The sequence below is a fragment of the Bufo gargarizans genome, chromosome 2, assembly GCF_014858855.1.
Source record: "Bufo gargarizans isolate SCDJY-AF-19 chromosome 2, ASM1485885v1, whole genome shotgun sequence".
In the NCBI taxonomy this organism is placed as follows: domain Eukaryota; kingdom Metazoa; phylum Chordata; class Amphibia; order Anura; family Bufonidae; genus Bufo; species Bufo gargarizans.
In genome coordinates this window covers 33087207-33102854 of record NC_058081.1, presented here as the reverse complement: position 1 = coordinate 33102854, position 15648 = coordinate 33087207, and the positions used below count along the sequence as shown (strand labels likewise).

At 41.6% G+C, this 15648-nt stretch overlaps 1 protein-coding gene across 1 annotated transcript in view; it reads right to left on the bottom strand.

Moving 5' to 3' along the window:
* The window catches only part of LOC122927157 (venom factor-like), a 150633-nt gene that overhangs the window by 104885 nt on the left and 30100 nt on the right, over window positions 1-15648 (bottom strand). Inside the window, 10 exon segments of the mRNA XM_044278754.1 lie at window positions 1684-1795; window positions 2266-2466; window positions 3965-4039; window positions 7162-7291; window positions 7935-8084; window positions 9503-9613; window positions 9615-9695; window positions 12814-13026; window positions 13819-13962; window positions 14344-14459. Of these exon segments, the coding sequence (XP_044134689.1) occupies window positions 1684-1795; window positions 2266-2466; window positions 3965-4039; window positions 7162-7291; window positions 7935-8084; window positions 9503-9613; window positions 9615-9695; window positions 12814-13026; window positions 13819-13962; window positions 14344-14459 (1333 nt within the window).

The window sequence follows — 15648 nt, the reverse complement described above, 5'->3', positions numbered from 1 at the left end:
TCCAGCTGTTGTGAAACTACAACTCCCGTCATGCATACTTAATCTGCTATTCTCTGAACTCCTATAGAAATGAATGAAGCATGCTGGGAATTGTAGTTTGACAACAGCTGGAGTGCTGAAGGTTGCTGATCCCTGCCCTATAGGATGAGTAAAATGCATTTTTTTTATTTTTTGTATAGTTTATTTATTTATTTATATGTTGATACCCGAAATTGTTTGGGCTTTAAAGGGACATTCCAGTTACAGAACGTTACCCCCATCAACAAGAGAGAGGAGATTACTATTAGATCAATGGGAGTCCTACCACTGGGACCTCCACCCATCACAAGAACAGTTACCTGGTGGAGTTCCCCTGAAATAGACGGAGCGGTTGGTCGGAAATGTGCTCCTCCGGAACTCCCTTAGAAATTAATGGAGCATCAGGGTGAATTTCCAACCAGCCGCTCCATCCATTTTTGGGGAACTCCACAGGGTATGGGGCCTCCTGTTCTCATGATTGGTCGAGGTCCCAGCGGCAGGACCCCCACCAATCTAATAGTTATTCCTAGGGGATAAGTTTCTCTAGCTGGAATTCCCCTTGGATGACCAAGCAAGTTTTTTTTCATCCTCACATTTCGCAACCCTTATTTTTTTTTCCATCTGTGTAGCGAAGACAAGTTGTATTTTTTAATGATGCCAGATGCATCGGGTTTTCAGTTCAGTTTTTTTAGTTTCATTTGTACAGCATTCACCAAGTGATATAAATGGCATTTAAACTTTATTCTAAGGGTCAGTACAATTACAACAATACCTATTTTTTATATATGTATTTTGTTTTACCACTTTTGAACTGTAAACACACTTTAAAAATATTTTTTTGTCACCACATTCTGAAAAAGTACATACATTTTGACTGCTTTTGAGGAAAGGGAAAAAGAAGATGACAGAACTGGAGCCAGGGGGTGGCAATAGGGTGACAGAGGTAACCTCCTTGATGTTTTGGTGGTAAGATCTGTGGAGACCAGGACAAACATACTTTCTGTGGAACTTCTGTTATCATGAGTAGTTTGAATATGAAGTTTTATTCTGTCATATTCTTTTATTGCACTGTGTACTGGAGGCGGCACTTTACTGTGAAGTGCTCTATCTGTTGAGCTTCTGGATAGCCACTCCCCTCTGCTATGAGGGACATCTGTAGCATACAACTAGGAGCTGCCACTCAGAGCAGAGGGGTGGATGCACTTAAGAAGCAGAATAAACCTTCATATTTACACTACTCCTGATAATAAAAGCTCCACTAAAGGTGTGTACTTCTCTCCCCAGGCACTACCTAGGGCTGTCAGCGGTTTATCATGGGAAAAACTGCTGACAGATTCCTTTAAAGAGGATATAAAGCCAGGTTTGGAGTCATCCCTGGTATCATTAAACATATCTGTAGTCATATGCTTCTACAGACAAGACATGCAGAATTAATGCAACACAACAAAATCTAGGCCAGTGCTTGCTGCGACACCTTTACAAATAAAGAGAAACCAAAGAATCTTGTTGCTCTCAGCAGGTGTTGATATTCAGAGGTACTTAATTGGGCAGCAAACAACTACCATGTTTCTGTGCCTTTAAGAAGTCACCATTGCGATCAGCCTTTAAATAAAAACACTTATTGATTAGCTAAGAGTCAAGAAGTGAAATCCTTAAAGCACCTACTTGTCTGCATTAGGTGCTTCGTCCATTCTTAGAACGTTCCAGTACCAACTTTCTGGAAAGTCACTCCTAACCAAAATATCAGCATCCGGCAAATACTCATTTTCCTTATCACCTGTACGGAAGAACCAGTTTACAAGATTAAACGGGTATTCTCATCTCTGACATATATGGCATATCTGAAAAACAATGCAAAAATATCTGATGGGCGCTGATCCCATCCCTGAAACCCACACCAGCGTTGAGAATGGCTCTTTCCATTCGATTTTATGGAATTTATGCAGTCTGGCAAATATGGCCGGCTGTTCCCCTTATTCACTTAGAAGTAAAATCTTATAGCGTTTTAGTAGAAAAAAAATATTCAGTCCTAAGGGGTTTGTACAGAATTAGAAAAACATGGCTGCCAGCACCACAATTGCCCTTGGTTAGTGTCTAGTACTGCAGCTAGGCCTGATGGAAGTGAACAGAACTGAGCTGCGATACCACCCACAACCTGTAGACAAGTGTGGCGCTGTTGGAAGAAGTGAAGCATGCTTTTGCATTCCTGTATGAACCCTTTAATTTCCTTGCCACGTGTCCACTCACTTCTGTCGTAAGTATCAGTTTCTTTCAGTATCCTCTCAGCCTTCAGCTTCATTTCAATGTATCTGCAGCAGTCCAGGAAAGCTTCCACACACTTTTCTCCTTCTTGAATGAGGCGAGCGCGCCGCTCACAGCTGTGGCCCATTGGGTTGCTAATCATGCCATCATGGCAGCATTTCTTCTCCAGATCTGTGTAATTGGAGGCTAAGGGATTGAAGAAACATGTTTATTTTATGACCCCCATCAACACTATCAGTCATGGAAAGGACCACACGGTATGAACAGGACCAAACCCTGCTCCAGTTCCATAAATCCAATTGGTCCAGCCAGTCTGATTCTGATGCTTCTCGGTTCCCCCGATGGCCTCTGCTACATGATCCCTCTCAACACACAGAAAATAGCTGCAGGCCACAGAGGTAGACCACCACAGTCACAGATTGGCTGAACAGGCATTTCCTTGTGTGTCCAGAAGGACCATAAAGCAGAGAATGGCGAAGCATCATGGAACGGGAGCCACAAGGGATCTGTGAAGTATGGCGTTTTTAAGCATTCTTGGCCTATGGAAAAACATATCGACCAGACAACGTCTTTGAAATCTGATATTATATATGGCTACAGTTGGCTTGAGGACCTTGTGTGTGTGTGGTTCTTAATTACCTAAACCTATGCCAAAAAGTACCCAGAATTCAGTGAGACAGACCCAGGTTCCTGCCACACATCTCATGGGAAGAGATGAATCATATACTGATTTTGTTTCATGGAAATTCTCTAATACTGACTGGCATGGAAAGGGATAGCTACATGGCTGCTTGAATGGAAGCTCCTGCTGGAGGAGCAGTAAGTAATACAGGACCATGTGCAACGCGAGGAGGGGTTTGTAATATCGGGGTATTGTGTCTGATGCTGTTGTATGGGTTTTGCTGTAGAAGTAACTACTCTCTGGGTACTGCTGAAGGATTATTACATAGTCACTGCTCTACAGCTGGTATCATTGTATTCATTTCCCTGTGTAATGGGCTTAAATGTGTCGGCTTGTCTACCTGTGCAGGGTGTAGATAAAGTCCACCCGTGAAGATGTACTGTCATTTTATATATATGTTAATGATTTTACCTTATATGCATGTTGTGAATGTGCTACAATGTCCCCTTTTGGCCACAAAGTGGGCCTGCTGCAGCAGAAGTCAGGGGGCTCATGCAAGAGGTTGCTAGACAGGAAGTGGGCCAATTATGCTGCTGAATTGAACAGTCCCTAGTAGAGGGGGCCCAGTGATGATGCATAGGGCCCTGCGTCTGCATTACACAGGTGGTGCAAATGGCCTAACATATTCAAAGTTTTACCGCCAGCGTGTGTTGGCTGTTTTCTGTCATGGCTGCACAATTTTCAATGCATTGCTGTACAGACCCAGAAAGTAATAGAGCATATCTGGCGATTTGAGGAGAGACAAGCTGCAGAGGAGAAACAGTGAAGGTTTTCGAACATTGCTGTAGATCCAGAAGAAGAGTGCCAAGAGGTTTGTGCTTATCAAGGCCGAGGAGTTAAGTGGATATATGCGTTCATGAATTAATATGTATTATAAGACTATGCTACCTTTCGGAAGTCCCATGACACCATTTTTAAATCCAAAATAGCTGGTAATAGCCGCAAATAATAAGTAACAAAAAAACTAACAAAAAAAAAGAAATCTGCAATTTCTCCTCCTACCCTTCTGAGTTTTGTGTTCCATCAACGCAGCTGACGTGCTTCTTTTGCGTCTCTTAGTGTCCATACATGATGGATCTGAGAATAAAAGAGAAAATGGCCTGGAATGAAAATCATGAAAAAACGGAGCAAAAAAAAAAAAACAACAACAACAAAACAAAAACAAAACAAATGGCTTCTTAAAGGAACATTCCAGGAAAAACTAATACACAGGCCCTTGGTTATTAACCACTTTGTGGCAAAAACTTGAATAAGGAGATAAATAAAAGTCACCAATGATGGTGCCTGAAATTTTTGCTCAAAAGTGTTTTCTTTGTACTCTCATGTTTTCAAAGTGCAGGGGAAAGTGGGTGTGGTTTACTGGCAGTGGGTGGGTCAAAAATACATTTACAGTATTAATAGTGAATCCAGAAAGACCCAAATTACACTTTCTATTGTTTTATACTTAATACTTGGGGGTATGAGGGAGGAACACCCAACATAGATTTCTGTTTTGGGGCTATGTGAATCTTCAAGTCATGCGCCTCCCTTCAGACCCTGCACTACACTATGGCTTGAAACTGTGGTCCACTAATGTGAGTACTCCTAGGTTTTGGCAAAAATGTGGTACAAGAGGAAATGATCTATATTACACTACAATTCCGGCATAAAATAAGACAAAAGTGTCTGTATCTTGCACAGCGGTAATCATCCAGCCCGAGCCACCATGATAAATCTGGTGCAGGTCCAGACAGCCTGTCTAATGTGTGGATAAATAAGGACACCTTTGAAAACTAGTCAGTAGAGATGGCCTTGCGGTTCGCCCGACGGTCGTTTCGCGGCGAACTTTGCGTGTTCGGGATTCGCCGAACATGCGAACGTATGGAGATATTCACGCCCGCCATATTCTTTTAAACTGTGAAGAACTTTGACCCATGACACATCCATCAGGTGGTACAGGACAGCCAATTGAGACGTTTCAGCACATGGACATACCCCCTACCTTATAAATAAACCTGATCTGGCCGCCATTTTACATCCAGTCTTTTGCCAGTGTAGGGAGAGGTTGCTGTGTGGAGCAGGGACAGTCTGTTAGGGACACCAAACACTAGCTAATAGGGCCACAAAAGTAATTTTAAGGACTGGTATAGGTGTGCTATTGATAGGTGTGATACACAGAGGGGTGCGATATACTTATTATAATATACTTTTATAATGAGTCAAAACACATAGATCTATATAGTGATCACCTGGAAGTCAGGGGCCTCGGGGCTGGGGGCTTACTAGGGCCATTTTTATATAGGGTAAGGTTCCGGACGGGGTCGCTCTTATCAGGGCGGGTGGTCTGTGGTTAGGCTATCAGAGCCAGAATAGCACCCCCTGTAGGGCAATATCAGGGACAGTTCTTTGCCCACCCTATCCTTCAATACCACATCATCATCTAGCCCAGGGATAGATGTTTTTTGCTTTCCCTCCGGGATTCATGGATGTGCACTGGAACCCCCCGGATTGTGGTAGGACATATGGTTTCTGATTTGGTGCCGCCGAGCACTTGTTATTGCCGACCACATCTATGCTTTTTGCTTAACTTTAAAAATTTAATTTAGTTTCATTTTGAGGGATATCTTTTCTATTCACACGTCCACAAAATGGGTCGGCATCCGTTCCGCAATTTTGCGGAACGGGTGCAGCCCCATTCATTTTTAATGGGGCCGGATTGTGCTGTCCACAACAGCATTTGCGGATCCGCATCCACATTTGCGCATCCGCACTTCCGCATCCGTGCTTCCATTTCCGCCAAAAAATAGAACATGTCCTATTCTTGTCCACAATTGCAGACAAGATTAGGCATTTTCTTGTCACGGAAGGTGTACAGAAAACTAGAAGACACAAAATGAAGATCCGACTGACTGGATCCAAAACTAAGGAACAAAAGGGAGAGCCCTGCATCAGACCTGGCTCTCCCCCTAACTGCTCAGCCTATGCGAAAATCCCAATGGTAGATGATCGCATATCCTCGTACCTCGACTGTATAACACCTGAACACCCTATAATAGTGAGGGGACATGACCACTGGCTCCCTACACTTGATACGGAGGGAGTCAGGGTCACCTGGGATCCAGCAAACATGAAAACACAAATAAATGAACAAAAACTTATCTGTAGAAGACTCAGTAGTAGCAGTAGCATGCACACACTCCAGGAAGTAATATAAACCGCAAAGTGATGCAGTATGGGAAGGGATTTAAAGGGATGCAATCAGTGCAACTACATGACAGCTGAGAGAGGCTAATGAGATGAGAAAATGAAAGCAAAACAAAAGGAACCTCAAGGAGGAGGTATTGAAGGACGTCTGTCAGAGCTTCTCAGATGTCTGGTGGTGACATTTCTATTATAGTGCCGGCAATGTGCGGTCCGCAAATTGCGGAATGCACATTGCCGGTGTCCGCGTTTTGCGGATACGCAAAACACTTACGGACGTGTGAATGGACCCTCATAGTAACATTATTAAAGGTTACGTTTTATCTTCATGTATATTCTAATGGATTGCCTTCCTTGTACATGTTATAATATACTTTCTATGTTAGACAGTATATTACAGTGCATTTATATTGTGCGGCAGTTGTGTGCGGTTCTGCTGCGATACTGCAGGTATATAGAGGGAACCATTTCTACTGGTGTGATATACCAGTCCCCCCCCCCAAAAAACTGATTGAAGCGAGGTGTTACGGTATATACCAATATACTTTCTTTATAGTGCACTTGGGTACTGTATAGTGCATTTGCGCATGCGCGTACGCGAAAATTATATTGCCGATATTTCGCATTAAAAAAAATAATGAATGGAGATCGCAAATTGGAATAACACATCTGGTATGTCACTGTCCATGTTGTGGGACTATTTGTGCACTTCTAGTAATTATTTCTTGGCTGCAAATATGAGCTGAAGGTTTTTCAGGTTCATCTGCCATTAAAATGAATGGGACCCGCCGCAAACTTGCGGTTCGTGAACATTTGATCGCGTTTGCGCTATCGTGTCCGCGAACCGTCACGGCAGATGTTCGTCCATCACTACTAGTCGGGTACTGGTGGTTGTTTGGGAGGTAAATGTGTTCTGACTAGTTCCTTTTAAACCCAAGACCTAGTACTGCAAGATGATAATGAAAACCACTGTGCCACTATGACAAACCCTACAAAGGAAAGCCATCATTCACAATTACCAGATCTCTCTTTAGTGGTCATTCCAAAATTTGTCTGTACAGCCAGTCCAGCATCGTAAAATACTTCCATATTGTCAGCACCACTTCCTGGACCACATCCAAGGTCAGATTTATCCACGATTTCCCATACCTGAGAGGCAAATAAGAACCATATAAGCCTGTCATCACAAATGTCATCAATAATGTTAATGGATATGGGTTAATATGATGGGTTTTGGTATGGTCAACAACTTCTTGGATTCACCCTGCATTTGGTATATTCACATTATCCTACTTATTTCTACTTATTTGTTGTCTACAAACGTTTGAGGACCCTATCTTTTTGGCTACAGCTTCACTTTGAGACTAGGGAGGGTCATTTATTAAGACTGGCATTTTAGATGCTGGCCTAATATCCCCTAAAGCTGTTGGTGGATCCGCCAGAGTTATGTAGAGGTGCCGGCCTCTACATACCGTAACTTTGGTGGATCCACCGCCGCTTCTAAATGTAAGATAGCTTCCTTGCTGTCTTACATTTAGACCATGTTCTATGCCTAAAGCAAGCCTAGAAAAGGTAAATGAGACTGGCCTACCAGCCCTCCTCTTTTTTAGACCTGGCATGAGTGGGGAAAAGTTGCAAAGAAATAATATATGCTAATATAGAATATTTTGGGTTAGTAAATGACCCCCTAGGTCTCTTTACAATGGTAAATTGTTGCATTACCACATCAGGAGCGTGACATATACATTTCTCTTTATAGTTTTGAGACATCAACATATCTACAGGTTCTCACCTTTCTTTGAATCAGTTTATACTTGCTGTTTACTGTAAAGACACCTTTATCGACTGCCACCAGTCCAACGGTGGAATTATAATTTGCTTTTAAAGTCAGTTTTACTAGATCTTGAGGTTTTGCAGTGTCTCTGTCGGCCTGCAGGGTCAGCTGTGGATCAGAAGAAGCATAGAAATACAATTAGCTGTGAGTTTCAAAAGAATGAATTAATGGGATCTAAAAAATTCCCCATGCAATGCAAAATATTAAGGTTCTGGTATGTTGGCGGTCTTCTGGTTTGAACCATCTCATCTGATTAGAGGTCAACTTTAACCCCTTATTGAACAGCCTGTTTTGAGCCTTATTGACCAAGTGTTTTTCTTCCTTTTTTGGGGAAGAAAGGGATGCAATTGAGGTCTTAACAAGCTCTGCCTCTGATGCCACCAGATGTAAGGCAGCTATCCTATAAGTCATTGCTCAAAACTTTAAATAGGCCTTGACTTATATAAGCCAGCACCTCATCTGCAGACAGATGTTTCGGAGTGATTGCCTCTCATCAGTGCAGAGCAGAGAGTTCTGGCTTAACTGGGTGAGAGGCCTAAGTCAGGATTTCTCCTTGGACTTTTTAAAAACTCATTTGCTCCCCTTTATTCCCAGAATTCCAGAGGAGACATGTATGGCCTACAAGTCTCCTCACACCTACTAACTCTTTCACGCCCAGAGTTTTGGTTTTGTGCTCCCTGTTGTACTTTCCAACATTTAATATTACATATGATGTAGTGAGAAGCGGGAAAAAAAATCCAAATGGGGTGAAATTGCAAAAAAAAAAGCTTTATAAAGTTTTATAGGTTTTTTATTTACGACATTCGATGTACGATAAAACTAACTGGTCACTTTTAATTCTACAGGTCAGTACGAATCCAGCAGTACCTTATATGTATAGTTTTTCTTGCATTTTTATAGCGATAAATTTAAAAAAATATATATATTTTGACCCCTATAACTTTTTGGGAATTATGTGTACGGAGCTGTCTGGGGGCTCATTGTTGGTGGGGCGATCTGAACTTTACATTGATGTCATTCTGGGGGTGTGTATGACTTTTTGATCACTTTTTATAAAAAAAATTGTAGAAAATGAAGCGACCAAAAACGGCGGATCGGCCATTTGGATGCTTTTTTCTGTTTTGCTGTTTGCCGTATGGGGAATATATTTTTATATTATGGGCGTTTTCCCACATCCCGACACCCATGATGTGTATTTTTTTTAATTTTTTTTTAGTTCTTTTATTTTTATTTTGGGAAAAGGGGGGTGATTTGAATTTGAATGAACTACCATCCAAAAACACAGTTGCAACAAGTCTGTTTGGCCACTTTTTGTACTTTTATTTTTTATTATTATTTTTTTTTTTTATGCGTGCGCTCCGCATGATATATACCTGGGTCAATAATTAATGTACAATATTTTGATGTATCTTTTAATAATATTTTAATGAATGTTTATGCAAATGGTGAATTACGGTAATAAAATACAGATGATTTGTTGAGAGACAGTCTCAGTAATAGATAATTTTTAAAATGCGTTCTCTTACCGTTCCCATACAATCTTCCACCATGTGCAACCACAGGGAGTCAGAGACTATCTCTCTGTTAACAGTGTAATATGCAACAATACGGAATGATGGCATCAAGTCCTCAGTGATGAAGCAGTGGCACGCTGACCAGGTTCTGGCCAGCCAGGCGACTATACTTGCCCACTTTCATTATTCGGCCTTTGCTTAGTGTCTGGAAAAGTAGGAAGTCATGGTATCACACATCGATTATTGTATATCAGCTCTAACAATGCAATCCAATCTAATACCTGCAGATCTCACTCCTGATCTGATCTCTAAAGATTATATTTGGGGCTGTATTGCAGCTCACAATCCCAGTAGTGTTTCAGTTAGTCAACAGAAAAAGGATGACAGGTGGCACTGCTGATGCGTGTTCACACTGGTGCGTGCCTGCACAAGCCTCTCGATACCTCCAAACAAAAAAAACAGCGAGGTGGTGCACAATCCAAAAGATAAAGTCATAAAATCTTGCAAACTGAGATGAAGGAAAAATAGGCATCACTCACCAATGGTTCATTTGCTTCTTTATATCAAGCAGATAATAGATAATAAAGAAGCAAATGAACCATTGGCCATTGGTGAGTGCTGCCTATTTTTTCCTCATCTCAGTTTGCAAGTTTTTCAGTTAGTGTTGAGTGAAGTATCTGAAGTAGACTTCAATACGAATTTCAGGAAAAATTCGATTTGTCACGAAGTCGAATTTCCTTGCGCTTTGTGGTAATGAATCAATTTTTCTTAAAATAGTGTCTGGAAGAAAAAAGTTATACTTACCTCATCCACTTGCTTTCCAAGTAGCTGTCCACTCCCATCTTGATTGAAGAAAAACCACCAAAGGACCTGTGGCGAGCGTGATGACTTCACCATGTGATCACGCTTGGCGCACGTGGTGACGTCACTGATTATGTCACCACGTGCTACCAGCGTTATCACGTGGTGGCATCATCAAGCTGGCCGCAGGTCACGTGGCGGGCTTTGAGTGGATGAGATGAGTATTTTTTTAACCCCTGATTAACTCCTGAAAGACTGAATTTGAGTCACAGATGCTGCAATCAGCATTGAACGTGGCATCTGAGGGGTTAAGTGAAGGGAGGTGGCACAATCGCCGTTCCCTGTCATTGTACTGGCCCCATACAATGGAAAGCAATTCTTGGTAAAGTAATTTGTAAAAAAAAAAAAGTTTCTTGTTGAAGTTTGGCCAAGCAGGCGAATTGAAATTTTCTAAACATTTCTCATCTTAGCATTGGAACAAGCTGTGGCTCATATCTCTAGCTGCTATAGAGCCGTAGATAGAGCCATTAGTAGCACATCTCATACCTCGTTGACTTATGAAGAGAAAATTGCCAGCAAATACTGTAGTCAGTACAAATTAAATACCAGCATTGGCCTCCTGCTGGTAATATGGGATATGGTGGTGGTTTACTGTCCAGTAGGAAACCCTAAACTTCCATATAAAAGCATCATGTGACCACGGGAGTGAGGAGGGCTTGCCCATAGCCACCTTGATTGGCTAACTGTCTGCCAGTCAATCAGATGGGCTGGATATTGGCTGGTCCTTCAGGCTCTGGGCTAGCTCAGAAGCACAGACACCATTCTGAGATCCCCCAGCAATGTGAGAGGATATTTATGCCATGTGTCTGGCCGCTCTGGCAGATACAAATTACAGATGACACCAGTCTTGGAGTGTTGCGGGGATAGTTTAGGTATATATTTAGTTAGGTACAGTAGATTGAATAAATAGGTAGAAAAGTCAGTGTTTTATCAGTAGAGAGGTATAGTGTAGGAGAGGGGAGAGTACTCTGAGTGTGACGGCAGCTGGAGCTGTTCATGTAATGCGCTAAAATGAATCCTGCAGTGACTGCAACATACATTTTTTTTCTGTCCATGATCAGCCAGCCTTTTCTTCACATGGGATATGCTGCTCAATTGTGCTCTTTTCTTTCTTAAAGCCAATTTCAGTTTTAATTCAGCACATTTTACTGCATTAATATACCAGCTTAATTCAGCACATTTTATATCATTTATATATCACTTTAATTAAACATATTTTACTGCATTAATGTACCAGTTTAATTCAACGTATTTTACTGCATTAATATACAAGTTTAATTCAACGCATTTAACTGGTAAAGAGTCACTGTACTTTTACACATTTTCATTTCATTTTTATGGAGACTGATATAAATAGCAAGTTATAAACCCCTTTATTTAAAAAAAAAAATCTACCTGCATCCAGCTGAAAAATGCTGTAAAGTCATGACCACTGCCTAATTTACAGTCCACTGCCTGTTGTCAGACAAGATCCAACCTTAGTAAACGAGACACAGAAGATGGCTCACAGCAAATAGGAACATTTTGGAGCTAGCTGAGGCTGATAAAAATGCTGCTTCTACACAGCTTTTGAAGATTATAGGAGCCTACTGTGTGTCTGTAAGTGTGACTTCTCCCTCCTTATTTGTTCTGTCAGCGCTGGAGTTGAAAACAAACATAGTAGGAGGTAAGAGAAAGGACATCACAGCAGCACAGTGCTGCCAGATTCCAGAGAAGGGAGACACCCCCTGCTTCTGAGTGTAATGCATCTAGCTATGCAGCTGAACCAGGGAATAATATGGCTGAAAGAGACATAAGGGAAGTCCCAAAAGACCTGTCCGTTCATAGTACAAAGAAGAACAGCCATTATACAAACTTTTTTAAAGATCAGGTACACTTTAAAGCTCATTCATTCCATTGGTCAGTTTTCCATCCAGCCCACAAAAAATGAACAAAAGAATGAATGATTAATAGTGCACATTTATAAAACAAACTTTAATTCCTACAATGACATATTTAACCTTTAAACTAAATCCAAAATCTCATGGATTTTATTAAAGTGAATAAATCCCAAAAAGCATAAGTTTAAGCTAAATTATTTCATTTTTTCTCAAAAACAATAAATCTTATAAAAGTATTTTTTTCCCAATAGACACATCTGGTGGTGGAATAGATGTTTTACACATTAATTACTGTAAAATGCCGAAAGTTAACAATGCGGTATGACCAGTTTCATGCCCTGCCACTGCGATGTCACTCTGTTGGGCTAAGCCCATCATGATACACCATTGGACTAGAATCTTCATGGAGCCTAATATCCTGCATGGTGACCAAATAACAGTGGCATAACACAAAAGAATCACACAATACCACCTTACAGCGCTCACATTATACCAACACACAGATAATAGCTCCATACATGTTTTTGAGCAGTGGTCTATGTAGTACTCTATTTGGTAGTTATTGAACCAAAGTTTACTTACCAAGTAGGTGAAATGGTTGATCTGATTCTGGACTGCAACATTTGTATTCAAGATATTAAAATTTATAAAAATTTGTGTATTGGGTTTCAGGACATTAGTTGGGACTTCAATGTGAAGATAGTTGCCTTGTCCACGTAATGGTTTATAGGCCACCACTGTTGTTTCTCCAGATGCCTGCATGTTGTCTGCTAACCCGGGCACATCTGTTCTCACCTATGGATTTATTGATACAGCAGAATGAGACAAAGACTTTTGGATGGGGAATTGTTCTTAAACTATTGTTTGCCCTTGTTCCAGCCACCTGTGGCTCAAACCCTTGAAGCCCCTGCTGTCCCATAGAGAATGAATGGAGCATGGTTGAACTGCCACTTTTTCAGATCAAAGGGACCCTTATCCTTGGGATTGGTGGGCGTTCCAGGGTTAGGACCACTAGCGATACATTAGCTATCCCCTATCCTGTGGTACATAGCGTTTAATGAGTGGTAAGTAGTGAGAAGAGGAAGAGGCTATGTCGGTTCCTCTATTCCTCTATAGGACCCGGCAATCACATAATAGTCAGGAAATCTAAGGCAGAGCAACACTGCAGAGCCAGATAAGTTCTGCATGTGTACAGTGCCACAAATAGGGGGTAGTTTTCTCTTTAACTGAGGCTCCTTTGGGCGACCCACTTACAGTTGAAATGTGCTACATTATACCTCACCAGAACATGTTTTTAGGGCCAGCCCATACTACCACCCCTGCTATTCTGCTGTTGGACCATGTACAAGCAGTGTCAGCTTAACCCATTCATATTAGTAGATGTAATGTTAGTAGAATAAGTGGTACATTTGTAAAGTTGAGGAAGACCAAGAGGAAGCTATCACCCTGTTACTACCAGGGAGACCTGCAGTTGCAATGTACTATGTCATGGTTTTATGACCATATGGACCATCATAGCCTCAATTATCCACTGCAACCAAAACAATGTCAACCAGAATATTCTATTAATAGTATAATAAGACTCACGGATATTTTTAAAGAGTTTATATTTGCGGCCATGTTCATTCTCAGTCTCACCACTCCATCTTGATTAGTTATACCTCGGTCTTTTTGGTTTGCCACCACTATGATGTTTCTTGCAGGAGAACCATCTGGGTTGTTTACCATGAGCTACATGGAAGCAAAAAATGAAAAACCATTAACAGTAAACCCAAAACTTTTTACCCAACTGTTTCTTTGTGGAGATCCCTCGTGGTCTTCTAATAGCTGAAGGCTTTTTGCTGGGTTTGGCAACCTGACAACCAATCACATGAGCGAGCTGCAAACCACTTCAATTGGATGTTGTAGTTTTTCTTACTCTGCTTGACAAGTGGCTCGGTGCTGACTTTTTGCCATGTAGTCAAGGACAGCACAGGCTTCGGTTGCAGCTAAGTAGAGGGCAATAGGTAGCCTCTTGCATGCAAATCTTTGGACAATTCCATCAGACGGGCTAAATCTTGCTTCATAATAGCATGCTGTACTGTAAATATCATATAGAGCAAAAATACAAACCTCAAGATCAAGTGGCATTCCAGGCTTAAAATACTTGGATGTTCTGCTAAAGATCATTTTATATGGAGATTTCACAATGTGAATGTCATCCAACTCCGCTTCTACAAAGTCTGTGCCTGTAATGGAAAGAATTGCATTCATTTGCATAAAGTGGAAGAATCATTTATCTCATATCATTCCAACCAAGAACTCCTGATGCCACCCTTCTCCTGGACTGATATATTCTACCTATGCTTTTGATAAATAGTACATGAGGCTAATAGTATTTCCAACCATGGCCATTAGAGAGATCCTCTGCTTTGGAGTAGATAGGTCCCTTGCAGGAACCACGAGTGATCAGCTGGAGTCTGTGGTAGACCTGGCAATGTTTAGTTTCCATGCAGTGCAGGTGAAAATAAGCATTATGCAGTTTACATTCAAATCAATGGATTGTCTGTGTAATGCAGGACAGCACAGGTCCTCCAGAGTGAGAGACACTCCTTGTAAGTGCTCTCCATTCAGGCCAAGACATGCGGATCCTTAATAGAGGACCCCCTCATTTAATGTAGGTTTCCTTAAAGGGGTTATCCAACCCCTATAATGACCCCCCCAATTCCGGGCCCCTCATATACATTATACTTATCTTCTCCCCATCACGATCCGAGCGACAGGAAGATGCAGTGGCGGCCATGCAGGGATTTGGAGCGTCGCAGGTGCCCGGGAGCAGGTAAGTATAATGTATACGAGTGTTTTGGGAATTGGGGTGGTCATTATAGGGGTTGGATAACCCCTTTAACTGGTTGTATGAAAAACTGTTTTCTAAGTTGGACAATTCCTTATTGTGAGAAACGATGTCTGCTTTCCTAAGTCTACTTGGCTAGGAAATATTTCCTCTATATGTTGGGACAGTGCACCAGTGTGTATGTGTGAAATCAAATTTTATTTCAGGAAAAAAGCCAGAAGCAAGGGGTTAATTGCCATGCAGGCCTCAACACTGGACTGATTCAAGGGTCAGCATAGGGGTCACACTTAGGATGTCCCCATTTATTGTCAATAAACAGAGGTGCTGAGAAGGACCTCAGGGTCAGAGCATACAGAAACCACTGCAGGAATGTCACAGTCACTCATATTGAGAGGACCAGGCAATCTGTGGGGTAGTTAGCTAGGAAGTGAAGGTAAGTAAAACTCGCAAGTTGATGCACTATGCTAGGTACTTAGGACCTAGATAGAATTTGGAGCAGCAACACCAATAGCAAAGGCAGAGTGCTAAACAAGGGCAACCAACCATAGCGCTTCCTACTCCTTGCAACCACAAGTCTTCAGACC